Source organism: Bombina bombina, chromosome 7, assembly GCF_027579735.1.
Source record: "Bombina bombina isolate aBomBom1 chromosome 7, aBomBom1.pri, whole genome shotgun sequence".
Taxonomy (NCBI): domain Eukaryota; kingdom Metazoa; phylum Chordata; class Amphibia; order Anura; family Bombinatoridae; genus Bombina; species Bombina bombina.
In genome coordinates, this window is record NC_069505.1 from 134491674 (window position 1) to 134519115 (window position 27442).

General features: G+C 34.1%; 1 protein-coding gene across 1 annotated transcript in view; it reads left to right on the top strand.

The window, feature by feature from the left end:
* The first annotated feature begins 1836 nt into the window (after positions 1 to 1836).
* Positions 1837 to 27442, top strand: part of CSTPP1 (centriolar satellite-associated tubulin polyglutamylase complex regulator 1) — a 322173-nt gene continuing 296567 nt past the window's right edge. The window contains exon 1 of the mRNA XM_053720316.1: positions 1837 to 2020. Coding sequence (XP_053576291.1) covers positions 1978 to 2020 — 43 coding nt within the window. The 5' untranslated portion in view covers positions 1837 to 1977. The remainder of the gene's footprint in view (positions 2021 to 27442) is intronic.

A 27442-nucleotide genomic window follows, 5' to 3' on the forward strand; every position in this document is an offset into this window, starting at 1 on the left:
TAATTAAGTAAATAAATCAATCAGACTGCAAATCCCTTCCTGTGAGACAACTCAGGTTCAGCAATCTGCAAGAAGTTTACATTTGCCAAATCATATACTTAAAAGGACAAGAAATACAATTGAATTATGTTATCAACGTTGTTTAATTCTCTTAGTATCCTTTGTTGAAGGACCAGCAATGCACTATGGGGGCTGGCTAAACACATTGGGTGAGGCTATGACAAGAAGCATATATGTGAAGCCACCAGCTCCCAGAAAAGTACTGCTGCTCTTGAGCTTACCTAGGTATAATTTTTCAAGAAAGGATAAGCAAATGAGATAATAGAAATAAATTGGAAAGTTGTTTAAAATTGTTTGCTCTGTATGAATCATGAATGCTTAATTTACTGTCCTTTTAATTGGGTTCTGTTGCATTAAAATATTTACAGTAATGTCACAGATAATAAATAACAGTACAAAACTAGATTTCAGAAATTGCATTCATAATATCAAAAAGTACAATAAATAATTTTAGCTTTATCTTTAAAATATCTATTGGCAAATCGGTAGCAATATATTTACATTTTAACAACCATACTATGCAACCTTAAAGGGCCACTAAACCCAAAATCTTTCTTTCATGATTCAGATAGAACATACAAATTTAAACAACATTACAATTTACTTCTATTATTTATTTTGCTTCATTTTTTTAGATATCCTTATTTGAAGAAAAAGAAATGCACATGGGTGAGCCAATCACATGAGGCTTCTATGTGCAGCAACCAATCAGCAGCTACTGAACATATCTAGATATGCTTTTCAGCAAAGAATATCAAGAGAATAAAACAAATTAGATAATAGAAGCAAATTAGAAAGATGTTTAAAAATGCATTTTCTTTCTAAATCATGAAAGAAAAAAATGTGGGTATCATGGCCCTTTAACCAATAATAAATATATAAGCTTTAAAATGCTTATGGATAATTCTCAAATATACTGAGTGTCGTGTTAAAAATGTTAAATAAAAAAAAAATCTTCTAATACCCATTTATTAATGAAACAAAGAATGAACCATTTGGTGTATTAGAAGGTTCATTTATGTGATATTACCAAATGTGCAAAATAATTCACCATATGAAATATCTCAAAAATATGCCAAGCCAGTTGGGGTGGGAGGGAGAGCCAGTTCCTTTGCAAAGGGTGTTCCAGGTATTCACTGTCCAGTCTACAGCACCATTCAGACCAATGTCTAGGACTACATTTACCACATACTTCTCTTGACAAATTGCTACTGAGCATGTCAATCTATTTTTTTTTATTATTTACAAACGTTGAATCTTTAACCACTGCTGATTTATTTATTTTAAATTTTCTTATTTGTTTCCACACAAAAAACACCCACTGGACAATATAACCTAACTACATACCAAATATCATAACAGGAGACAGAGAATGACCCTAGAGACACTCTTACAAATTACTTCATATTTTAAAAATGTATGAATTCCATACGAGCACCTTGAAAACATCGCTTAACACTGAACATTATGGCAAACTTAAAATATCATATTCATAGATATTTTTCTAAACTATTTGACTTTTATAAACTAATATATCTAGTTGGATGATTATTGGATAATAGTCCAGATTATAACGAGCATTTACACTGGTTACAGTTCATCATATAATGATTAAATAATAAAAACATGCAATTCTAGCATTCTTTACATGATAGATAGATATATAATATAACGGGTACGTATCGTAAATTGAATTGCAGACACTAAAGCAAGTTTGGAACCTCTCCCACACTCCCTACTCACAAGTGAGCTTTTAGGTCGGAACTAAAAATAGCAGGTCCTAGTTTCAGTCGGGAAGTTACACAGCATTGCTCAGGACGTCGTAGTTGCTGTAGTAACGCTAGAAACGCTTTTGTCTTTTTTACCGGAACATCAGAATTACGTCATTATAAAGAATTATATGTTTGAAGCGAGACAATGAGCCCTGACAGGTTGTCGCAGCCCGGTTTGGAATACTTAGGTGAGCAGTGCATGTGATTAGCCTCCATAGAGCTGTGCAAACGCTTAACCTATTCGCATTATCTGCTATGTATTATTAATTTAAAGGTGAAATTATACACTAGATTTTTCTTTGCATAAATGTTTTGTAGGGGATACATTTATATAGCCCACCTGGGTGTGTTTTTTGTAAAAATTGTAAAACTTTTGTTTATTTTTTAAATAACATTGTGCTGATTTTCAGACTCCTAATCAAACCCCAACGTTTTAGATGTATACTGATGTATAGAGACTGCTTCTGTTTTTATAATGGATCTTTTCCTATGGGGGGGAGGTTCTGCTATCAGCCCCTTTCAGTGGGTGTCCCATGCTTATGTCATTAAATGTGTTAAATTGTGAGCTTCTAACTAAGTTTTTAAAAGGTTTTACACTGGATTTTTGTATCAGTATCTGTGCATAATATTCTTTATAATAGTGTATATTACATGCAGTTAAATGAAAATTGGTGTATAATGCCCCTTTAACAGCTGTTTAGTCAGAAGACAAAAAATTAAAGAGGAAAAAAAGAGAAGGTTAAACAAAGATTAAAGTATCAGTAATGGAGAAAAACACATTCCTTCTCTCTCTTCTCTCTCATTATTAGCCTACCAATTTAACAAGTGTTTTATTTATATATATATATATATATATATATATATATATATATATATATATATATATATATATATATTTATACACACACATATATAGATGGAGAGAGCTGATATATTTCACTTATGAAAGGGATCAATATTCATAAAAGAGCTACTGTGAAAGAAAAACTTATATAATTCAATTTTAAAAAGAACTAATTTCCTTTAAGACTTTATCCAAGACGAACAACTCCTCCTCTTCAATATTCCTGCTTGGAAAGGTATACTCTAGAGAGCAATACACACAGAGCGTGCGCCAATTGTGAAACGCAACACATGCACCTAATAGGTTCCAGAACATGCTGCACTTGTTTTCCGCCTCCCAGCTAACTGAAAACCTTGATTGTGTAGCCCACTCTGACTGCTCCCACTTTCCTCAATCCATGTGATTTATCCCAAGTGATAATCCTTAAAAGTATATTAAACCCATTTTTTTTTTTTTTATTTAAAAATGCAGTAATGTAAAGCATAGGAGCTGGCCCATTTTTGGTTCAGCACCCTGGATAGCGCTTGCTGATTGGTGGCTACATTTAGCCACCAATCAACAAGCGGTACCCAAGTGCTGAAATAAATATGGGCCGGCTCATATGCTTTACATTTCTGCTTTTTCAGATAAAGATACCAAGTGAATGCAGAAAAATTGATAATAGGAGTAAATGAGAAAGTTACTTAAAATTGCATGCTCTATCTAAATCATGAAAGAAAAAATTGGGTTCAGTATCCCTTTAATACAAGACTTGTATCCTCTGTTGTAGAAATAGGTGTTACAAGTCTTGTATTTTGAATGATCAAATATTTAGAAATGGATTAGCAAATACTGCAGCCAAAGCCAATTATAATGGGACTTGTCAAGGAGATAGATCTGTTGGCTAGAGTTTTTGCTTTTATTTTGTAGCAATTTATTCTGTAGATGCAGTTTTAAAGTTATCAAACAACTACAGTGAAACATAGGTGTGTAGTAAGGGTAGTACTATAAGCACAATAATAATAATATACCCAAAGATGTGATATGCAGATCATACAAGGTAACACTTCATAAAGGTACAGCTCCCATTTCTCAACATAATTGACTGATACAAAACAGCAACAACCAAAATATTGAATAAGATTGTTCTCAAAAAGGGTAGCGTGTGTGATTCTTTATCATTGTACATAAATAGTGACATACGAATCTTTTTGGAAATACATTTTTTCTTTTTAGAATTCCAATCTTTAGTTACAAATACCATTATTTTATTGAAGTACAATTATTTTTTTTTGGGAATTACGCTTTTGTTTTTTGGAAATACAATACGATTTTTTCTTTTGGAAGTACAATTCTTTTTGTGGAAATACACTTTCAGTATGTGTCAAAACACTGTGAAAAATAAATCTAGTTCCCATTTTGCTAAATGACTTGTGATGTCATAGCATTCACTTTAGTAGTTTGCCTTGGAAATAGCTGCTCTTTTGCTTTCAATTATGAGTGGTACGATAACTGTTGCGTGCAAGCGAAAAGGGGTTTTATCACGGCTCTTTGCATGCATCGTAAGTAGCGCGCATATTACAGGTTGAAATTAAACATGAACGCTTGAGCGCAATTTAATTTAATGTACGTCTGGTTAGTGACTTCAGAGTTCTTGTGAACTGTTACCCCCGACTAAAAAGTTGCACAAAACACATCAAATTTATATTTAAAAGTACAGTTACACTCATAGTAACACTATTTAATAAAAACTGTTACAATCTAATAAAAAATATGACAATAAAAAATTATAAGGGCTCAAAGATACGTTTTAGGAAAATACGTTAACACGGTCGTGATATTCTAAGTACAGCTTTTTGCGTGCGCAAAAAAAGCTTATTTTTTTAGCGTAGTTAACTTGCGAGCAAGGGAACAAATTATCGCTCCACTCGTAATCTAGTTCTAAATGTGGAGAAATGGCTGACAATCCCAGCACATCAACATATCAGGTTAAAGGGATATTGAACCCAAATTTTTTCTTTCGTGAATCAGATAGAGCATGCAATTTTAAGCAACTTTCTAATTTACTTCTATTATCAGTTTTTCTTCATTCTCTTGCTGTCTTTATTTGAAAAAGAAGGCATCTAAGCTAAGGAGACAGCAAATTTCTGGTTCAGAACCATGGACAGCACTTGTTTATTAGTGCTGTCCAATCGGCAAGGACAACCCAGGTTGTTCACCAAAAATGGGCCGGCATCTAAACTTACATTCTTGCTTTTCAAATAAAGATACAAAGAGAATGAAGAAAATTTGATAATAGGAGTAAATTAGAAAGTTGTTTAAAATTGCATGCTCTATCTGAATCACGAAAGAAAAACTTTGGGTTCAGTGTCCCTTTAAGTTTGTAACATTTTTCATGTAACATACAACATGGCTTAACATGCCAGAAGCGATTATTCTTTTTTGCCTAACACTATACAGAAGAATATTGATTATCTGTTAGAGCATGTCATTTTATGACTATCGACCCCGCAAAGTGGTTAAATACACAGTAGAAGTGCTGCATGTACAATTAGCACTGCTGATTGGATCAGAGCAGGGTCTTTATTGCTAGTGGACTTAATTGTCAAGCAAGGGCCAAACTTCTACTCCACTTGTAATCTAGCCCTAAATGTGGAGAAATGGCTGACAATCCCAGAACATCTTAGGTAAACAACATTTATCATGTAACGTACACCATGGCTTAGCTTGCCAGAAGTGATTCTCTTTTGTATAACACTATACAGAGGAATATTGATTTTTATGTTTTAATTACAGTTTGCTCAAAGTACTTATTCTGCCTTGCGTTATAATAATAATAATGTACTAAGGAATATTGCTTTTGATTATCCGTTTGAGCATGTCATTTTACAACTATCCACCCTGCAAAGGGGTTAAACGCAGAGTAGACGTGCTGCATGTACAGTTAGCGCTTTAGGTTCCATACAATTAATGGCAAGTTTTTGGTTTTTTTTTGCAAAACAAAGCTAAATAAATAATGAATTAGAATATGGTTTTATTTTATAAGGAATTAAATGATAATGATATCACTTTAACTAAATATATAAGCTTAGACGACCCCCTGATAAAGGGAGAGGGTAGAAAACCTGCTTATATAAAAGCTGTGATTAAATAATCAAAATCAATATTCATTAGTACATTATTGTATAAACCAAGGTAGAATAAGCACGTTGGGCATGTTAAAGCATGTTGTATGGTTAGACATTAAAAAACATACTCTGAAAGGAGACCACATGCTACAGTGAGTTTTTTTGCGGTTTCCATGAAAACTTTAATTAAAACATAAAAATCAATATTCCTCTGTATAGTGTTGTATTATGCAAATGAGAATAATCACTTCTGGCATGTTAAGCTATGTTGTATGCTACACGATAAATGTTAAAATGTTTACCTGAGATGTTAAAGGGACATACAACAAGTTGGGATAGAGACAAAAATATAATATGTACTTTAATTACTTTACCTCTAAATTTATACTGCAGTGCCTCACCATTTTTGTATCCGAATTGTACAGCTCTAACTCCCCCACACATTTCCTTCTATGGCTCTATCTATATCTATTGCTGTTTTGGTAGAATGCAAACGTAAATAGGGATTATCTGCTGGAGCTGCCTAGAAACTGTGAACACAATTGAAATACAATGCCTGTGTCTAAACACTGATAAGGGGGGTGGAGTTGGCTTCTCCAGGCAGCTTAGCTATGTAATTCATTTTGCTTATTTTTAAAAATGATTTTAAAATACTTGCCAGAAATTTTTAAACAATTTTTTTATGCAAACTATTTTTAATTTATTAGCCCTTTTAGGATAGGCACAGATCTCAACCTGTTTTATGTCCCTTTTAATGTGCTAGGATTATCAGCCATTTCTCCACATTTAATTGAAAGCAAAAGAGTTTTAGCAAAATGGGAACTAGATTTATTTTTGACAGTGTTTTGACACGTACTGGAAGTTTAATTGCAAAAAAAGAGAATTGTACTTCCAAAAGAAAAAACTGTATTGTATTTCCAAAAAAGAAAAGTGTAATTCCAAAAAATGAAGATTGTATTTCCAAAAAAATAATTGTATTTGTAATTAAAAATTTGTATTCTAAAAAAACAATTGTATTCCAAAATAAAATAATTGTATTTGAAAATTTAGATTTGGATTCTTATGTCACTATTTATGTATAATAATAAAGAATCACACATGCTTGCATTTTTTACAGCAATCTTATTCGATACCAAAACCAACGGTGTATACAATGATTTTAAATTAGAAATATCTGTTGTAGTATTTTTGATTTGTGTCTAACATCAAAACGCAAATATTAAAACCCAAGCAGGGTTTAAAACACAGGAATCTGCATATAGATAATTGCAGACATTAGGAAGGAAAAATCTAACTCGATGCCCAGCAGAGCGGCCTTGCAACATGCGCTGTGTGCACAGGACGCTTCGTGGCCTCCCTCTGCTCCCTGCCACTGGTCCCCAGCAGCAGCCAATGGCCCTAAAAAGCTTGACAGGCGGCGGACCCCTCTTACCTGCAGGCCACCCAGCATTGCAGAGTCTGCAGGGGCAGGATTTTCACCACTGGATTGTTACCCCATCTTCCATTTAGCATGCATCCATATTACACTTTATACCAATGACACACTCCAGTAATTTGACACAGTGCATTGATTCAGCAGCTACATATTTGTTGTCAGATTATTCTTAAAACAAAATAAAACAACAAAAACAAACATAATGTCTTACAAAACAATATTGTTAGATCTAATTACTACTTGAGTTCAAAGAGTGTCTCAGATACGTAATTTGCTTTACTTAGCTGGTGCAGAGGATATGTTTGAGGCACCCTTTGTTCTTCCTCACTTGCTTGGTTTCAAGGGGTAAGTAATAAAGGACCAAATATGCCTTGTTATTTACATGCCTTGCCTAGTGTAAGCAATGGGTTTGATGTCACATGCAGTCAGGGAGCATTTCTATATTGCTTGCGCCATTTCACACCACAGGGACGTGGAAAACCCTTATTTGAAAGAAAGAAGAGAAACTGCCCTTTCAAATGACCCCCCCCCCCGGGTGGTCACCTTAAAACAATAAAATATAATAAACACCTGTAAAAAGTGGTAGGTTTTGACTGAGGGAGAGAGGGCTAGACAAGTGAACCCTTACTTGTCAACCTTGGATGGAAGTGAATGACCATGAAAAATGGTGATCACCTGCATCACAGGACACAATGATTTTTTTGTGAGGGGAGTATTAGTTGCTATCCATCTTGGTTAATGTAGAGGAAAATATGGAGAATTCCCTCTTTTGAAAGAGGGGTCACAGCCCCTTTAATGGCGACCACCTGCCCCTTTATGCATAGCAAAGATTATGGTAAGTGGGGTTCTCATTTAGAGCTTCTTCCTCACTATACACATAGAAGACCACAAAACCTCATTTTGGAAATAGAGAGCCCCTCTTTCCAGGGAATGGTCCCATGTTTCCATTATTTGTAGGGGATTGACATAAAAATGGCAATTCCCTACCTCCTGTATTTTCTGTATAAGACGACAGTGGTTGCAAGAGGCTACTACTCCCTTAAGACATCAACCATTCCCCATTTGGAAGATAAAATGATCCTCTTTAACTGAGGGCCTCATTTTCCTCTACATAGCAGGTGATTGCTATAGGTCTACTAGATGACTTTTAGTTTTCTCTGGGCATTTAAAAGGAATGGTAGCATCTCCATTTGTGCAACAAAATGGAGCAAGATACCCTTATGCACAGATGTTAGTGTGGTGATCTTTCACAAGCATAAATCCGTCTCTCAAAATAGCTGAAATCCACAAGCCTCCTCCTACTTCCGCATTCTGCAGCTGGTGCAACTATTCATATGCTGTTGTTTACCATATGTACTTTATAAAGTTACACAAAACATTCTGTATGCATTATATATGGTTGCTTTTTTCACTGTTTTATATCTCTGCAAAGTAAACTAAAAAGTATGATTTATGTGGGTAGATCACAGAAAAATCACTAAAATTTGTTATTGTTTTTTTATTTATAAAAAAAGTAACATTAATGTCTTGTACGGAAAAAAAACCCCAATTTATTCCTTATGTTCATATCAGCCAATGAGCAGTAGAGATCCAGATGCACACCATCAAACAAATGGATATGAAAGCAGCAAATATGTAAAAAAAAAAAAAAAAAAAAAAAAAAAAGTAATGGGACGCTTCACTCTTCCGCTCACTGGTGGATAGGGACATATCCCACAGAAAAAAAGTTAGCTTATTCAGTACCGTGAAGTTAATTTATAAAGAAATAAAGCACTGTAGCATATTTTGAAATATTATAGATGGAACAAAGAAAATATTTGAGTATTGTGTCCCTTTAAAGGGATAGTAAAATAAAAATGGATCAGATATAGCAGAGGTTTTCAAAGTCTTAGACATTGGGCCTCTCCTTAGGCGAAACTTTCAAGATGAGCTCCCCCCATCACAATAGATGTTATTAAAGTTTTTAAACAATGCGCTTTGAAATGCTTGTACGTTATTTCTTAAAATTGCAGTAATATGAAAATGTGCAGATATGTCAATTATATAACATTTTCAGTATAACCATTTGTTTTAAATGCAACTTATGTAGAACTATGACAATGTGCAAGAATGTAACCTTTTTAGCATAACAAATTTGAAAATGACAATAGGAGGGATACAACTTGCTATAACGTTGCTTGAACTGTCCATCCATCCCAGCTATAGCAAAGCGAAGGAGAGAGCAGTTTAAATAATGCTAATAATTACTCCTTTTGCTGAAATATATTCCTTTCTTCTCGAGCCTGTCTGGTAGGTCATGGTGGGAAAAAAATATTTGGAGGGGGTGGTCGTTCTTGCCGTTGCTATCTGTGCAGGCCAGGGGTCCATAATCCTTCTAGTATAGCATCTAAAAGACACCAGCAACCTTTTTTTTTTTTAATAGATGTCTTTTTATATATATAGTATATATATAGTATATATATAGTTGCTCTTTCATATTAATGATTGAAGTTGAGTAGCATGCCCCTTTAAATGTAATTTGCAAATTCTAAAAAATAGATAAAACCCATGTAGGGTTGCCTAACAATTTTTTTTTTTCAAACTTTGTTCAGTAATTCTTTCCTTTTGCCCAAGATTCCTGCTTGCAAATTTGAGGGCTTTTAACCACATGAAAATGGCTATAATTTCCTGTCTATAAAAGTAGTGTATGATTAAATTCTGCCTTTAAAATAAGAAATTGACTTGTAAAAGCAGTGCATATTGTTCTGGTTGTTTGCATGTTGTAGTTATTTATTATTTCAGACGTAGTATAATAAAATACTAGAACTATGAGTAATATATTCCACATTTGTTTCTGTTGCTTGCTCACTCGCCAGAGCAAAGTGGTTTTCCTTCTTGACTTGTGTGTGTGTGTGTGTGGTTAAAATAATATTCCTTATTTTATGTAAACTCTCTTGGTGGGTAGATACATTGTGTTATTTCTGTTTGTTTAAAGGGACATGAAACCTAAATGTTTTCTTCCATGATTTAGAAAGAGCAAGCAATTTTAAACAACTTTCTAATTTACTTATATTATCTATTTTGCTTCATTCTCTTGATATACTTTGCTGAAAAGCATATCTAGATAGGTTTAGTAGCTGCACATAAATGCCTCTGTGATACAAGGTAATCACAGAGGTAAAAAGTATATAAATATAACTGTGTTGGTTATGCAAAACTAGGGAATGGGTAATAAAGGGATTATCTATCTTTTTAAACAAGAAATTCTGGAGTAGATTGTTAGATTGTCCCTTTAAAGTGACTTTGAATTCAACATTGAATTCTCAGTAAAATGCTTAATAATGTATAGAAACAAATAAATACAACTTTGCAATGTGATTTGATAATTTATTTAGCCTTTTCCTATAAATTACCTTTTTGTTTTCCCACTGCCTCCAGAGAAGCTAGAGTGGACTGAACAGAATTTAAAGCACCATGTACTGTAAAATGTTTTCTCTCCTTTAATGTGTTCCCAGTGATCTGTTTTACTTGCTGGAGCTTTTACAATGACTCCTTTAGCTTTCATTTGTCATTTGTACTAGCAGTTGTGCCTGTTGAAACCAGCACCTATACTTACAGTGTGTAATATTAAAAGTTTTTTGTTTTTTTTATAACTTTATTGTAAATAAGTACTACATATTGTATATAATATCAAAAACAATTGTACATGCGTTCTAAAAAGACAATATCTTCTCTCCGTTGCAAAACTGCATATTTCTCCTTCCCATTTTAAGCAAGTAATTTTCTCTGTCAGTATATACCAGGTTATAAATATCATTTATTTATTATTATTCTTTAAAATAACCTCAAATTAAAATGTATATACGAAACAATTGAAATTAATATTTATTCCTAAATTCTTTATTAGTTAGCCTTATAAACACATTGAATTATATCTATGTAGAGACTAGAATATCAATCAAATATATACGCTTATTCCATTACAATATTTTATGCAGCAGATCATAAAAATATATCTTTAAAATTAACCTCACACACAACGAATCACATTAAAATACCCCAAATGAGGACTCCGAATACGGAATATTAGCTTAACACTGCTTAGTTAAACAATATAACAAAATACTTTAACAGCCAATTGATATGCCAATTTATCTGAGCTGAAATAACCTCTTATTTAGCCACCATAAAACAAGTTTTAAATTATATCACAATAGCTACAAATAACTTAATACACCAGAGAAATGTAACTATAATAATCAGTTTATATGAGATTTTGCAATAGTAAAATCGATTTATAAATATAAAGTATTCATTTTTTTCTAGCAATTAAAATTATTTTGCATTAATGTGGCTAGTTAAAACTACACAGGACTATGGATATAAATTTAAAATACCAATTGTGCTCTTTAAATTACCAGCTGCAATCTAACTGCAGCAACAAAATACCTTTTGATTTAAATATTATATATATATTTAACAATTGCATATACTTTACAAATAAGCCAATTTAAATGTTTCAGCTTTTTCAGATAGATCCAGATTCACCTCATGTGAAGAAAGGTATTGCAATATGGATAAGGAAGTTAGCCCAATTTTTGCTTATAGAGACTGTGTTTCCAAAAAGACCAGCAAGGTTATCAGTCAAAATTTTAGCAAGCAAAAGACCACTTCTATCCTCTTGCATGAGGTTATATCACGTGATAAACCCCACCCTTTTTTATTCTAATCATTGGTGAATATTCGGATATGTACTTCTTGTGCTGTCTCTGCGATAGGCCCTTCGGAGCTGAACATCTCTTGGTTTACTGGGATCATACCAGTTTTATTCCATTTGGGGGCAGCAGATAACTAGAAATGCAGTTTCATTATCAATATTGTTAACAGTCTAGTATCTAACCTTTAAAATATTTATTAAATATCCTTTAATTTCCGGTATCAACATACCACATGTTCCATGTGTATTGGATTATGTCATACTATTTACCCTGAGTATTTCAAGACTAAATATGATGTATTTCTTATAATATTTTAGAAGATGCCTTCAATGCTACACTCGATCATTATTACATATTAATACAAATACAGAATATGGAACATACATATCTCTTGCTGAGTGCATAAAACATATGACACATTTTATGGGATAACCACACATGCACTTGTCAGATGCCTGAAAAATAAAAAGAATAGGTTATTCATTTTGAAATAAATTGGACATTTTAAATTGACTGTATAGCTACTTATTAAATTCAGCAAATATTTATCTAACATGCCACTGCTAGGCATTTTCTCTCAGATCCACAAATATACTTTTTATACGATTTATTTGGACAGTCTGAGGCATATATTTAATGTTTGAAAACTATATATATAATTTGTCAAAACTTCAAATCCTTAAAGTGAAGGTAAACTTTGGTGAATGAAAGCACGTTTTTTAAAAATACTATTAAAAACAGGGGCACTTTCATTCATCAAAGTTTACTAAGCATCCATTTTGATTAAAAACGTATCCTTTTTTTTTTTCTTTTCACAGCCAGAGCAGCTTCCCCCTCCTGGAAATCCTCTCTTCTCACGTCAGCAATGACTAATCCGGCTTCCTCCAATCGTGGCTTTCCCCCCAGGGTAGTCATTGCCTGAGGCCATGCTGTGATTGGAGGAAGCCGGATTAGTCATTGCTGACGTGTGAAGAGGGGATTTCCAGGAGGGGGAAGCTGCTCTGGCTGTGAAAAGATAAAAAGGTAATTTTTTAATCAAAACGGCTGCTTTGTAAACTTTGATGAATGAAAGTGTCCCTGTTTTTAATAGTATTTTTAAAAAATGGGCTTTCATTCATCAAAGTTTACCTTCACTTTAAGACTTCTATGCTTTCATAAATACATAGGTTAAGACATGTTAAAATCTTAACTCTCAGGCTTTCAACTTCCCATATTAATATAAATATTTCATATCTGTATATCTCTTGCTGAGTGTACCACTATACTCCTGGAAAAATCAAGAAGATGTTATTTGTTTCATACATCTTTAAAATAAATTAAATGAACAACTGTATAATCTTATTACAAGCCTGAAATGCATTTCTCAGATCCATGGATATATAGTATCAATTAAATCTTTGAGAATTATACAGTTCATATAGATGAATTTCTAACTTCTCTTTTGAAAACCAAGATTTAAATTATTATATGCTTTCAGCACTCACAGGGTTAAATATGCCTCTCTGTTTTCTCCTACTATTTTCCATTGAGACATAAATCTGAGCTTTGTGTATTTGAAACTCAGTATGGGACACTTAACACTTAGATTATAAGGGCTATCTCCTTTGAGTATGTTTTGTATATTCCATTATCAGTTCAGACTCAGCAACTGTTCCTTCAGATTGGAAAACTCTTTGTACAGGCCTCCTTTGAAATGGATAATTGGGACATACTGGCTTGCAATGTGTATCTAGTCACAGCAGGAGGGGGGTTGTGTTACCCAGCCCAGACCATCTGACAGGGAGAACTGCAATTTATAGCAATATATATATCATTATTTAATAACACTCACAGATATCCTGACAGTTCTTAATACTTCTCTCTCCTTTTCTTCCCCTCTCTCCCATCCTCTCTCTCTCATATAAAATGATCCTATTAGACACTCTACCCTTCTATCATGCAATTTCCTGTTACTTAATACATTCATATACATTCCTCAGTTATTTTTTTTTTTTTTTTTTATCAAACATCATATCACATTGTTCAATCATGATTTGTCTTCTAATCCTATTTTTTTAACATAGTTATTGAAGGGACTTTTTTGTAATCCATAAATTAAAGATTGTCTTTCTATTATAATCATATTTGTAATTAAGTTTTTCATACCTCCTGGTTGAAATTCAATTGTAAGAAAATATACATTTAGCTCTGAGATAATAATCTGGGAACCCACTGTTTTTGTGAAGAGGTGGCTTACTTTTTTACAATACTGACTCACTTTAGGACAATTCCATAGATAATGTCTCAGGTCAGGATTATATAAATTACAAATCTTGTTTCCAATATTTAAGTCTAAATATGGTCAGGTAATCTCTGTTAATCATCCTGAATTGAGATTCTCTTAAAGCCGATGATAATGTGGAATTATTAACATCTCTGATACTGTTTTCGATCACGCTTTTTGTTGTATCGTAGAGTTCTGCTCCATGTTTCACTTGCACTATCTTTATCTATAGATAATAGTTATTTAGATATCCACCCATATATTGTTGATAGAGAAAAATTGTTTATCTTGTGTTTCTTGATTATCTCTCCAATTTCTATGTTTTGTTTTTTTTTTTAAAGTTTTTATTAATCATGGTCATTGTATAGTGTTTTAACTGTTCATAATATATTTTCTCTGTGGATGGTATATCAAAATTCTGTTGAACTGTATTGAAAGGTGTTATTTCACTTTGATTTAAATTAACTATATTTAATAAGTGTACTATACCTTTATCTGACCATCTATTGAAAATTGAATACATGTCCCCTGCCGGAAAGGCAGGGTTTCCTTTTATAGGTATATATGAGGAAATTTTGAAATTTGTCCCTAGAATCTTATTTAACTTTCGCCAAGTTAAGATAATATCCCTATACAATGGGTTATGGAATATTTCCTTTCCCATCTGTTCTTGAGTAGCAAATAATAGATAATTTACTGAGCATTTAGTAACTAATTATTGTTCTATTTTGAGATAGGAATAATACACTGTCTTGGCTACCCAGTCTAATCAGACTCGCAAGAGTGCGGCCCAGTTATATTTTTGAAAACACAGTAAACCAAGCCCTCCCTTGCATACCGGCCTTTGTAGTTTATTCAGTGAAATTCTTGGTTTTTTTTTCTTTCCATAAGAAATTTCTAATGGCTTTATCTAGAGCTTTCTGATCCTCACTAGATAATAGGAATGGAAGTAGCTAAAACAGGTATATAACTGAGTAAAATACACATTTTAATTAGTTGAACTCCTCTTCTTATTAAAGAAATTAAGAATATTACCCATCTTTGTAGTTTTTGTTCTATATTTTTCACCATTTTAGATATATTCAATCCATAGCAATTTTTGTGTCTTTTGATATTTCTAAACCTAGGTACTTAATTTTATCTACTACTGTAAACAGGTATGTTGAATCTGCCCTATATTTGATTTGGGAATGTTGATTTTATACCCCGATATCTTCCCATATAGGTCGATTAAAGGGACAGTATACACTCATTTTCATATAACTGCATGTAATAGACACTATTATAAAGAATAAGATGCACAGATACTGATATAAAAATCCAGTATAAAACTGTTTAAAAACTTACTTAGAAGCTGTCAACTTGGCTCTGTTGAAAAGGTAGCTGGAAAGCCCACTGCAAGTGGCAAATAAGACACTCCCCCCTCCCTTCTTTTGCATATGAAAAGACCCTTTACACAAACAGGAGCAAGCTGGAGAAGGTAGCTGACGGTATTCACATAAAACTTTGGGGCTTGGTCAGGAGTCTGAAAATCAGAGCAATGTTATTTAAAAATAAGCAAAACTATACATTTATTTTAAAAAAACAAACTTTATGGGCTATATAAACAGATCATCTACAAAACATTTATGCAAAGAAAAAATGAGTGTATAATGTCCCTTTAAAGGATAATATTTTTGGGATGTATTTTTCTGGATTAACTACGCATAACATAAGATCATCTGCAAATAGTGATACCTTTAATATTTGCTTTCCCCATGGGATAACCTGGTATTAGTGATCTTAATTTTATTGCCAGTGTTTCCAGTACTAAATTGAAAAGAAGGGATGACAAGGGACAGGAACAAATAAGCATTTAATACATTTATGTTAAATTATGCAATTAATTTGCTTTGGATAGCAGAAAATCATATATAATATCAGAAAATATTAAACTGCCCCCACCCAGCTACTTCATAATGCCACCCTGATGGCAACATTTTCTGTGGAGAACACTGAAACATTACAGTACAGCAGTACTGGATATATAGAAGCTATGCAAGCTAATAGTAGTAAAATAAATCATACACCCAGTGAGAGGGTTGAGATAGGTTGAAAATCTTTATTTTCAGTTGATCTCTCTAAGTATTTGGCTTTTGTGTATACACATAAAGATAAGATAATATTTGTGTGTAAAGAGAAAGATATAATATATCCGTACAAACTCAGCCCATTAAAATGGGTCACAGTTTCAATTATTAGGAACAAAATGTTGCTCTTTCATATATTATTTTTTTCCAAAGGACCAATTTATAATACATATTATACTCTGTAGCTGGTATAAGAAGTAATTGGAAACACATTAAGGGGAAAATAATTTTACACTACACTGTCCCTTTAAGAACCTTGGCCCTACAGTATACTATACTGGGATTGTTTATGTATAAGCACATTTATATCTGTACCTAAGGGGCTACAGCAAAGGAGACGGGTCTTTCAACGGGTATGTGCTTAGACTGCAAAACAAAGGTGCCAGTTTTTTAATTATATTAGAACGTATATTTCTCAATCCTATCTTTTGCAGTTCGGTGGTTAATTGCTCATGTAAAAACATATATACAAATGTATTTTTTGACCCTTTAATCCCCAGATGTGGAATAAAATTAGAAAAAAATGTAGAACATGATAAAATATTTGCCTTGCACTATTATCTTCTTGTTTGTATAACATAATTTTAGTCTCTGAAGAAATTGATTCAAAGTGCACGGAGGTCGCTAGCCCTGACATGGAAATCTTTCAAAACCTACATAAATAACATTGTGGTGTAACCTTGCAACTCTTGTAATGTGATGGAACAACTAAAGCAATCCCATTGTTCTTGCTTTTCAAGGAGTAAAGTGTAACAGACCTGCTTCATAAGCAAAACTCAATATAGATAAAGTTTTGCAGACACTGGGGCTGAATTATCAAGCTCAGAATGGAGCTTGATGCCTTTGTTTCCGTGCGAGCCTTCAGGCTCGCCAGAAACGGCAGTTATGAAGCAGCGGTCTTATGAGCCCTTCTCCATAACTGGTCTGCCACCTCTGAGACTGCAGTCTGCAATCCGGCCGATTCTACACGATCGGGCTATTTGACACCCCCTGCTAGCGGGTGATTGGCCGTGAATCTGCAGAGGGCGGCATTGCACAAACAGTTCTGGTGAACTGCTTATGCAATGTTAAATGCCGACATGTCAGCATTCAGTGATGTCAGTCGGATATGATACGCTACAGCGTATCAGACAGACATTGATAAATTGCCCAACAAAAAACGTAAATGAGAGGGCGCTAAAAGCTAAGAGAAACCAACACACTTAATCAGCATTAATTAGGCATCCATAATAAAGAAAACCATACACCAAGTAATTTAAAAAGTTTTACTATCAAAAATAAATTGCACAATATGCGGGACGTCTCCCTGCAGCTATCCGCTGCAGGGAGACGTCCCGCATATTGTGCAATTTATTTTTGATAGTAAAACTTTTTAAATTACTATATTAAAAAGAAATAAATCAAAAGAAAAGTACTATATGGAATACCACCCTAAAAATTAAAAACAAAAAACAAAGATCTAAAAAACAATATTGCTGGCTAAGAGAATGTCCAATCTAAGGAAACGTCAGATGTTCCTCTTTGTTGCTGTGGGATCCAGTGTGTATCAGGGTTGGAAAACAAATGTTGCTGATTAGAAAGTGTCAATATAGTAGTTACTCCTTATGTTTGTATCAACTCTTCAAGTGTTAACACATATAGCAATTGTTTCCCATAATCTAATGTGTAGGCCAAAATACTGCTTCAATATATGCAGAATGTGCAGTAGGTGGGACTTTGTTTATGAAGAAAGGTATATTTGGATCACTACCGATAAATGAATATTGACTCTGTGAGCCTTTGTTCGATAGTCACTGATTATTAGTATTTGTATACACTTCTCACCTTAACAGCCTGCTGTATGACATTTTACTTAGCAAAAATTACTTATACTTTTTACCGGAACTTTTCCTCGCCAAGCGCGATGACACTCTTAAGCGGCTGTGTGCCAGATGATCGCTTGTGACAGGCAGCTTGGGGTAATACCGGAATCTTTTCCTCGCCAAGTTCGATGACAATCTTGAACGGCTGTATATCAGATGACCACACTTGACAGGCAGCTGGGGTAATGCCGGAATCTTTTCTTCTCCGAAACCGTTACCTCTCCAGTCAGCGTCTTTACAGATTTTCACCTCCGTTGGTTGTATGCAGCTGTAGCAAAAGGGTAATCAGCTGAGCTGATATTGTGAAGCAACCTCCGCTCTTAGCGTATTTCACACGCGGGTAATCTACTAGGTACCTAGTTGTAAGTTCTTGACAGGGTCAGCAACTCTCTTTCTCTACGCGTTTCACCCGTGTAGATGGGCTTTCTCAAGATGACAGTTGCTCCCGGAACTCATGTTTAAAAATCCGCTGCTGTGTTTCAATTGGATGATCATTTTCCTCAATTAGATCTTAAGGTGAGTTGCTTGTTAAGGTGGTATGTAGAGATCCAGAGCAAAACTTTTTTGCTGCAACATTTGAATATTAGTCATTTAAAGGAGTTTCTATAAGTTTTTACTGGCCCCAGGAAATTTCGATTATTTGACATAGGTTATATCCGTACATTAAAGTTTTTCTTCAAAATACTATTTAAAGTATAAAGTGCTAAATGCATTAACAGAAAAAACATTATTGGGGTGGTATATTCCATTAGGTGGTATTCCAAAGTTTAAAAAATACTCTAAATTTACTCTATAGTTTAAACAATTTACTCTAAATAAAAGGAGTTAGTAATCAGATTGTACTCTGTATTCTTTACTGGCTTTTAAATGTGATATCTTTTATGGACTTTATTTATTAGAATCTGTTCTCCTGAAGGTGCATTATAAGATGTATAGCAGTACTGTTAAATTGTCCATGCCTGGCTTTGTCATAGAATTGTGTTTTTGTTTTTTTCTGTAGTACATATTATTAGAAATCTGGGAGAGTTATTTGTATATAAAAAACAGAAGATGTGAATTGGTCACTTTGGGCTTATACTTTACATATAGTCTATAATTTTGGGGGGTCTCTCTTGCTTTTAGACTCCTAGAAATGGTGATAGGTCCATTTCTGAATTCAGACCTCTTGGATGGAGGGTGTCAAATTGATATATGAGCTCAGATTCCTTCTTTAATAACTTTTTTTCAAAATTGCCCCCTCTCCAGTCTCCTCTCACTATATGTATACCCCAAAATTTGAAGTGTTGCAGACTATTATTGTGGGTTTCCCTAAAATGCTTATAGAGATGGGCATCCAGATTACCCTTTTCGATGTTGCAGAGATGCTCTCTAATCCTATCTCGTAGCATTCTAGTGGTTTCACCAATATAAAATAAATTACAAGAGCATTTAATAAGGTATATCACCCCTTTTTGTGAGCATCTAATAATGTCTTTAATGTTGTAATCTTCTCCTGTTCTTGTTATATGAACCTTGCTACTTTTATTGCTGTATCTGCAAGCCCTACATAGATGACAGGGGAAGAACCCTTTTAAATTGTGGCCTTGTAAGTCTCGATCAATTAAACTAGTGCCCTCTTTCTTTAGTTCACTTGGTGCCAAAATTTGTTTTAAGTTTTTTGCTTTCCTAAATATAATTTTTGGTTTATAAGCTACCATATCTCCTATTAGAGGATCTTTTTTGACTATGTGCCAATGTCTATTGATTGCTTTCCTTATTGCTTGATGGTTTTCACTATAGTCAGTAATGAATGCTACATTGTATTCATTATTATCAGTTTGGACATTGGACATATTTTTATCTTTATATTGTAGAAGAGTGCTTCTTTCTGTTGTTGCTGCTCTATTAATGGCTCCTTCTAGTTCTTGCTCTGAATAGCCCCTATCATGGAATCTTTGTTGCAAGATGTTAGTCTGTGTCTGGAAATCAATTTGTCTAGAGCAATTTTTCTTAATTCTAAGAAATTGTCCTGTTGGTATATTTTTTTTCCATCTCTTATGATGGCAACTTTTCTTATGCACGTAATTATTGCAATCAACTTTTTTTAAAAATCTTCTTGTTGCAATATTGCCATCATCTATAAATAGTTCTAGATCTAAAAACGAGATAGAGGTCCTACTGTACTCATAGGTAAAGTGTAGACCTCTATCATTAATGTTCATTGCTTGAAAGAAGAGTTTTAAATTATCCTCGGATCCTCGCCATATAATTAGAATGTCATCTATGTAACGTTTGAAGAGCACGAGGTCCGCGCCAAATTCATGTGTGTTGAGAAAATGGTCTTCCCAATCACCCATGAAGATATTAGCATAACTTGGCGCGAACCTCGTGCCCATCGCGGTACCTTCGAGCTGGAGATAGTATTTCCCATTAAATTCGAAGTAGTTATTCTCCAAAATAAATTTTATCCCTTTCAGGATAAATTGACTTAGCTGTGTACTGACATTGGTATCTTTACTGAGAATGTTTTCCACAGCTTGTATGCCTTTATTGTGGTCTATGACTGTATACAATGAGGTAACATCGCTTGTGGCGAGAATAAAGTTATCCTCCCATCTAATATTTTCCACCAATTGGAGCACCTGTGTAGAGTCCCTCAAATAAGTATTTAGGTTTTTAACATATTTCTGAAGATAAACATCAACATATTTGGATAGACTTGAACTAATAGAGCCAATGCCGGAGATGATAAGTCTCCCAGGGGGATTTGTAAGACTTTTGTGTACCTTTTGGTAGAAAATAAAAGATGGGAGTTCTTGGAAATTCAGGATATAGGAATTTAAACTCGTTGTCATTAAGAATCCCACCTTCCCTTCCTTCTTTCAAAATATCCAAAAGATTATTAGTAATTCGTTTAATCGGATTAAGATCTAATATCTTATAGGTTTTGGAGTCACTGAGTATCCTATTTGCCTCTGATATATAATTAACTTTATTCATAATTACAACCCCCCCACCTTTATCAGCCGGTTTTATAACTACTTCCTTATTTGATTGTAATTTCTCAATGATATCTCTATCTTTTCTTGTTAAGTTAAAATTTGGTTTCACTTTCTTAGGATTAAAGTCCTTTAGGTCTTTAAGGACCATTTTTTCGAAAGTCTCTAAATTGGAGCCTTTAGCATGAGTGGGATAGAATTTTGATAATGGTTTCAATTTAGTGTGTGTAGTGTCTTCCACCTTATCTATAATAGTCTGAAGAAATCTGGAAGGATTGATCTGCCTCTCAATAGGATTCTTCAAGAAAAAACGTTTTAAAGTTAGTTTTCTAACAAATTGTTTTACATGTATATGGGTATTGAACTTATTCATTGTGGCAGTGGGGGCAAAGGACATGCCCAAAGAGAGCACTCTTTTTTCATCTTCATCTAGTTCTTTATCACTTAAGTTAAAGATCCCTGTGTTTTCTGTCTTTACTTCACTCTTTTTGCCTCTCCTTCTACTCTTTCCTCCCCTTTGTCCTCTAGTTGTCTTTTCCTGTGATTTAATGGTGTGTAAAATCTCTCTCTCTTTTCTACAGCTACCAGATTTTTTGAAGTGCCCTCCCTTAGAGGGCTGTTATCCCACTCATGCTAAAGGCTCCAATTTAGAGACTTTCGAAAAAATGGTCCTTAAAGACCTAAAGGACTTTAATCCTAAGAAAGTGAAACCAAATTTTAACTTAACAAGAAAAGATAGAGATATCATTGAGAAATTACAATCAAATAAGGAAGTAGTTATAAAACCGGCTGATAAAGGTGGGGGGGTTGTAATTATGAATAAAGTTAATTATATATCAGAGGCAAATAGGATACTCAGTGACTCCAAAACCTATAAGATATTAGATCTTAATCCGATTAAACGAATTACTAATAATCTTTTGGATATTTTGAAAGAAGGAAGGGAAGGTGGGATTCTTAATGACAACGAGTTTAAATTCCTATATCCTGAATTTCCAAGAACTCCCATCTTTTATTTTCTACCAAAGGTACACAAAAGTCTTACAAATCCCCCTGGGAGACCTATCATCTCCGGCATTGGCTCTATTAGTTCAAATCTATCCAAATATGTTGATGTTTATCTTCAGAAATATGTTAAAAACCTAAATACTTATTTGAGGGACTCTACACAGGTGCTCCAATTGGTGGAAAATATTAGATGGGAGGATAACTTTATTCTCGCCACAAGCGATGTTACCTCATTGTATACAGTCATAGACCACAATAAAGGCATACAAGCTGTGGAAAACATTCTCAGTAAAGATACCAATGTCAGTACACAGCTAAGTCAATTTATCCTGAAAGGGATAAAATTTATTTTGGAGAATAACTACTTCGAATTTAATGGGAAATACTATCTCCAGCTCGAAGGTACCGCAATGGGAACGAGGTTCGCGCCAAGTTATGCTAATATCTTCATGGGTGATTGGGAAGACCATTTTCTCAACACACATGAATTTGGCGCGGACCTCGTGCTCTTCAAACGGTACATAGATGACATTCTAATTATATGGCGAGGATCCGAGGATAATTTAAAACTCTTCTTTCAAGCAATGAACATTAATGATAGAGGTCTACACTTTACCTATGAGTACAGTAGGACCTCTATCTCGTTTTTAGATCTAGAACTATTTATAGATGATGGCAATATTGCAACAAGAACATTTTTTAAAAAAGTTGATTGCAATAATTACGTGCATAAGAAAAGTTGCCATCATAAGAGATGGAAAGAAAATATACCAACAGGACAATTTCTTAGAATTAAGAAAAATTGCTCTAGACAAATTGATTTCCAGACACAGACTAACATCTTGCAACAAAGATTCCATGATAGGGGCTATTCAGAGCAAGAACTAGAAGGAGCCATTAATAGAGCAGCAACAACAGAAAGAAGCACTCTTCTACAATATAAAGATAAAATTATGTCCAATGTCCAAACTGATAATAATGAATACAATGTAGCATTCATTACTGACTATAGTGAAAACCATCAAGCAATAAGGAAAGCAATCAATAGACATTGGCACATAGTCAAAAAAGATCCTCTAATAGGAGATATGGTAGCTTATAAACCAAAAATTATATTTAGGAAAGCAAAAAACTTAAAACAAATTTTGGCACCAAGTGAACTAAAGAAAGAGGGCACTAGTTTAATTGATCGAGACTTACAAGGCCACAATTTAAAAGGGTTCTTCCCCTGTCATCTATGTAGGGCTTGCAGATACAGCAATAAAAGTAGCAAGGTTCATATAACAAGAACAGGAGAAGATTACAACATTAAAGACATTATTAGATGCTCACAAAAAGGGGTGATATACCTTATTAAATGCTCTTGTAATTTATTTTATATTGGTGAAACCACTAGAATGCTACGAGATAGGATTAGAGAGCATCTCTGCAACATCGAAAAGGGTAATCTGGATACCCATCTCTATAAGCATTTTAGGGAAACCCACAATAATAGTCTGCAACACTTCAAATTTTGGGGTATACATATAGTGAGAGGAGACTGGAGAGGGGGCAATTTTGAAAAAAAGTTATTAAAGAAGGAATCTGAGCTCATATATCAATTTGACACCCTCCATCCAAGAGGTCTGAATTCAGAAATGGACCTATCACCATTTCTAGGAGTCTAAAAGCAAGAGAGACCCCCCAAAATTATAGACTATATGTAAAGTATAAGCCCAAAGTGACCAATTCACATCTTCTGTTTTTTATATACAAATAACTCTCCCAGATTTCTAATAATATGTACTACAGAAAAAAACAAAAACACAATTCTATGACAAAGCCAGGCATGGACAATTTAACAGTACTGCTATACATCTTATAATGCACCTTCAGGAGAACAAATTCTAATAAATAAAGTCCATAAAAGATATCACATTTAGAAGCCAGTAAAGAATACAGAGTACAATCTGATTACTAACTCCTTTTATTTAGAGTAAATTGTTTAAACTATAGAGTAAATTTAGAGTATTTTTTAAACTTTGGAATACCACCTAATAGAATATACCACCCTAATAATGTTTTTTCTGTTAATGCATTTAGCACTTTATACTTTAAATAGTATTTTGAAGAAAAACTTTAATGTACGGATATAACCTATGTCAAATAATCGAAATTTCCTGGGGCCAGTAAAAACTTATAGAAACTCCTTTAAATGACTAATATTCAAATGTTGCAGCAAAAAAGTTTTGCTCTGGATCTCTACATACCACCTTAACAAGCAACTCACCTTAAGATCTAATTGAGGAAAATGATCATCCAATTGAAACACAGCAGCGGATTTTTAAACATGAGTTCCGGGAGCAACTGTCATCTTGAGAAAGCCCATCTACACGGGTGAAACGCGTAGAGAAAGAGAGTTGCTGACCCTGTCAAGAACTTACAACTAGGTACCTAGTAGATTACCCGCGCGTGAAATACGCTAAGAGCGGAGGTTGCTTCACAATATCAGCTCAGCTGATTACCCTTTTGCTACAGCTGCATACAACCAACGGAGGTGAAAATCTGTAAAGACGCTGACTGGAGAGGTAACGGTTTCGGAGAAGAAAAGATTCCGGCATTACCCCAGCTGCCTGTCAAGTGTGGTCATCTGATATACAGCCGTTCAAGATTGTCATCGAACTTGGCGAGGAAAAGATTCCGGTATTACCCCAAGCTGCCTGTCACAAGCGATCATCTGGCACACAGCCGCTTAAGAGTGTCATCGCGCTTGGCGAGGAAAAGTTCCGGTAAAAAGTATAAGTAATTTTTGCTAAGTAAAATGTCATACAGCAGGCTGTTAAGGTGAGAAGTGTATACAAATACTAATAATCAGTGACTATCGAACAAAGGCTCACAGAGTCAATATTCATTTATCGGTAGTGATCCAAATATACCTTTCTTCATAAACAAAGTCCCACCTACTGCACATTCTGCATATATTGAAGCAGTATTTTGGCCTACACATTAGATTATGGGAAACAATTGCTATATGTGTTAACACTTGAAGAGTTGATACAAACATAAGGAGTAACTACTATATTGACACTTTCTAATCAGCAACATTTGTTTTCCAACCCTGATACACACTGGATCCCACAGCAACAAAGAGGAACATCTGACGTTTCCTTAGATTGGACATTCTCTTAGCCAGCAATATTGTTTTTTAGATCTTTGTTTTTTGTTTTTGATTTTTGATATTTTTTCATTTCTTACATTTTTAATTTTTAGGGTGGTATTCCATATAGTACTTTTCTTTTGATTTATTTTATTTGTAATATTTATCCGCTGCAGGGAGACGTCCCGCATATTGTGCAATTTATTTTTGATAGTAAAACTTTTTAAATTACTTGGTGTATTGTTTTCTTTATTATGGATGCCTAATTAATGCTGATTAAGTGTGTTGGTTTCTCTTAGCTTTTAGCGCCCTCTCATTTACGTTTTTTGTTGAGTTTTATATTTTTGCCATCTAGGGGAGGTGGTAGGAGAGTGGCTTAGATAAACCTTTGGATTTTAGCGCTGTATTTTTCTTTTCTATTGATAAATTGCCCCCATTGTGTTAGATTGTGGAGGATTCTCCAGATTTATACATGGCAAAGGGCCTCCTCAGAGATAAAACTACAGACAGTTCTTGGCTACGGCATAAACGCACTTTTAAGTGTGGCAGGACATCCTGCGGTTCATGTGACCATGTCCATGTCACAGATAAATTCTATTCTGCCAATTACTCTAAGGTATATTAGACAAAAGGCTGTATAAACTGCAGGAGCAAATTTGTAGTCTTTTTAATTTACTGTACGATTTGCTCCAGGCAGTATGTAGGAAGGACGACTCGTGAGGTGGGTATAAGGATTAAGGAACACCTTTCATACATCTCCAGTGAGAGACCATGTTCGGCCCTGTCAAAACATTTTTGGGGGTACATCATGGCAAAGTTGGATCCTTTAAGTGGCAGGCTATTGAACAAATAAAAAGACCACCTAGGGGCGGCGATAGAGTACAAATTTTAAGTCGACAAGAGGTCTTTTGGATCCATAAACTGGATTGTCTGCTGCCCAGAGGATTCAACCTTGAATTTGACATAATCAACTATTGGCAAAGATGAAGTCTGGTGTTCCTATAATACTCAATTACAACTTAAGATATCAGAACATACCTTTATACAGTGGCCCATTCTTGTCCTTTTATGGCCTATATAGATGCTATGTCTCTCCTATCGGTTGTGACACTAAATGAGTCTATTTATGACACCGTAGTTATGGATATAAATAAATTAAATAAACATTCCCTATGATATAAATTGGAAGTTGATTCAAATAGCAGTTCTTTCCCTTTACGGCTGAGGTCAAGACAGTTGACAAATAATCTATGTCACCCTTGGACTTGGTTATGGATTTGAGTGCAAGCTTTTTGAGCACAAAATATCTAGTATTTAGTACCATAATGAGGATATTTAGTTCAACATGATATAACCTAAGAATAAATTAATTACCCCCAGAATAATTAGAAACAAGGAATTCGCTAGCACTGATTATAGGCACATGACTGATTGAGGATATAGAGTAATGTGAGGTGAGATATTTGTCTCTATACACACATGTGCACTATTTAGAGGACACAGTCCTATATATGGCTAGCTCATAATTTTAATATGTTGCCTCAGTTAAAGGGAGGGACACTGACCCAAATTTTTTCTTTCGTGATTCAGATAGAGCATGACATTTTAAGCAACTTTCTAATTTTCTCCTATTATCAAATTTTCTTCATTCTCTGGCCCATTTTTGGTGAACAACCTGGGTTGTTCTTGCTGATTGGATAAATTCATCCACTAATAAAAAAGTGCTGTCCAGAATACTAAACCCAAAAAAAAACTCAGATGCCTTCTTTTTCAAATACAGATACCAAGAGAACGAAGAAAAATTGATAATAGGAGTAAATTAGAAAGTTGCTTAAAATTGCATGCTCTATCTGAATCACGAAAGAAGAAATTTGGGTTTAGTGTCCCTTTAATATTAATATTCATGAATTTTTTTAGGACTTGGTCAAACACTTGTTTGAATATATATAATAATTAGGGATGCACCAAAAGTTTAGCCACAGAAACGTTTCGGCCAAAAATTGCATTTTTGGCTATTTCGGTTTCGTTTTTTTTGTCAGTTATTTTCGGTAAAATTATTGTGTAGCATGTTTCAAATCTGATGCTAGCCTAGAGCTGCTGTTTAAGTTTATTACTTGACTTACTGTTTTGCATATAATGAGTTTTCTAGGA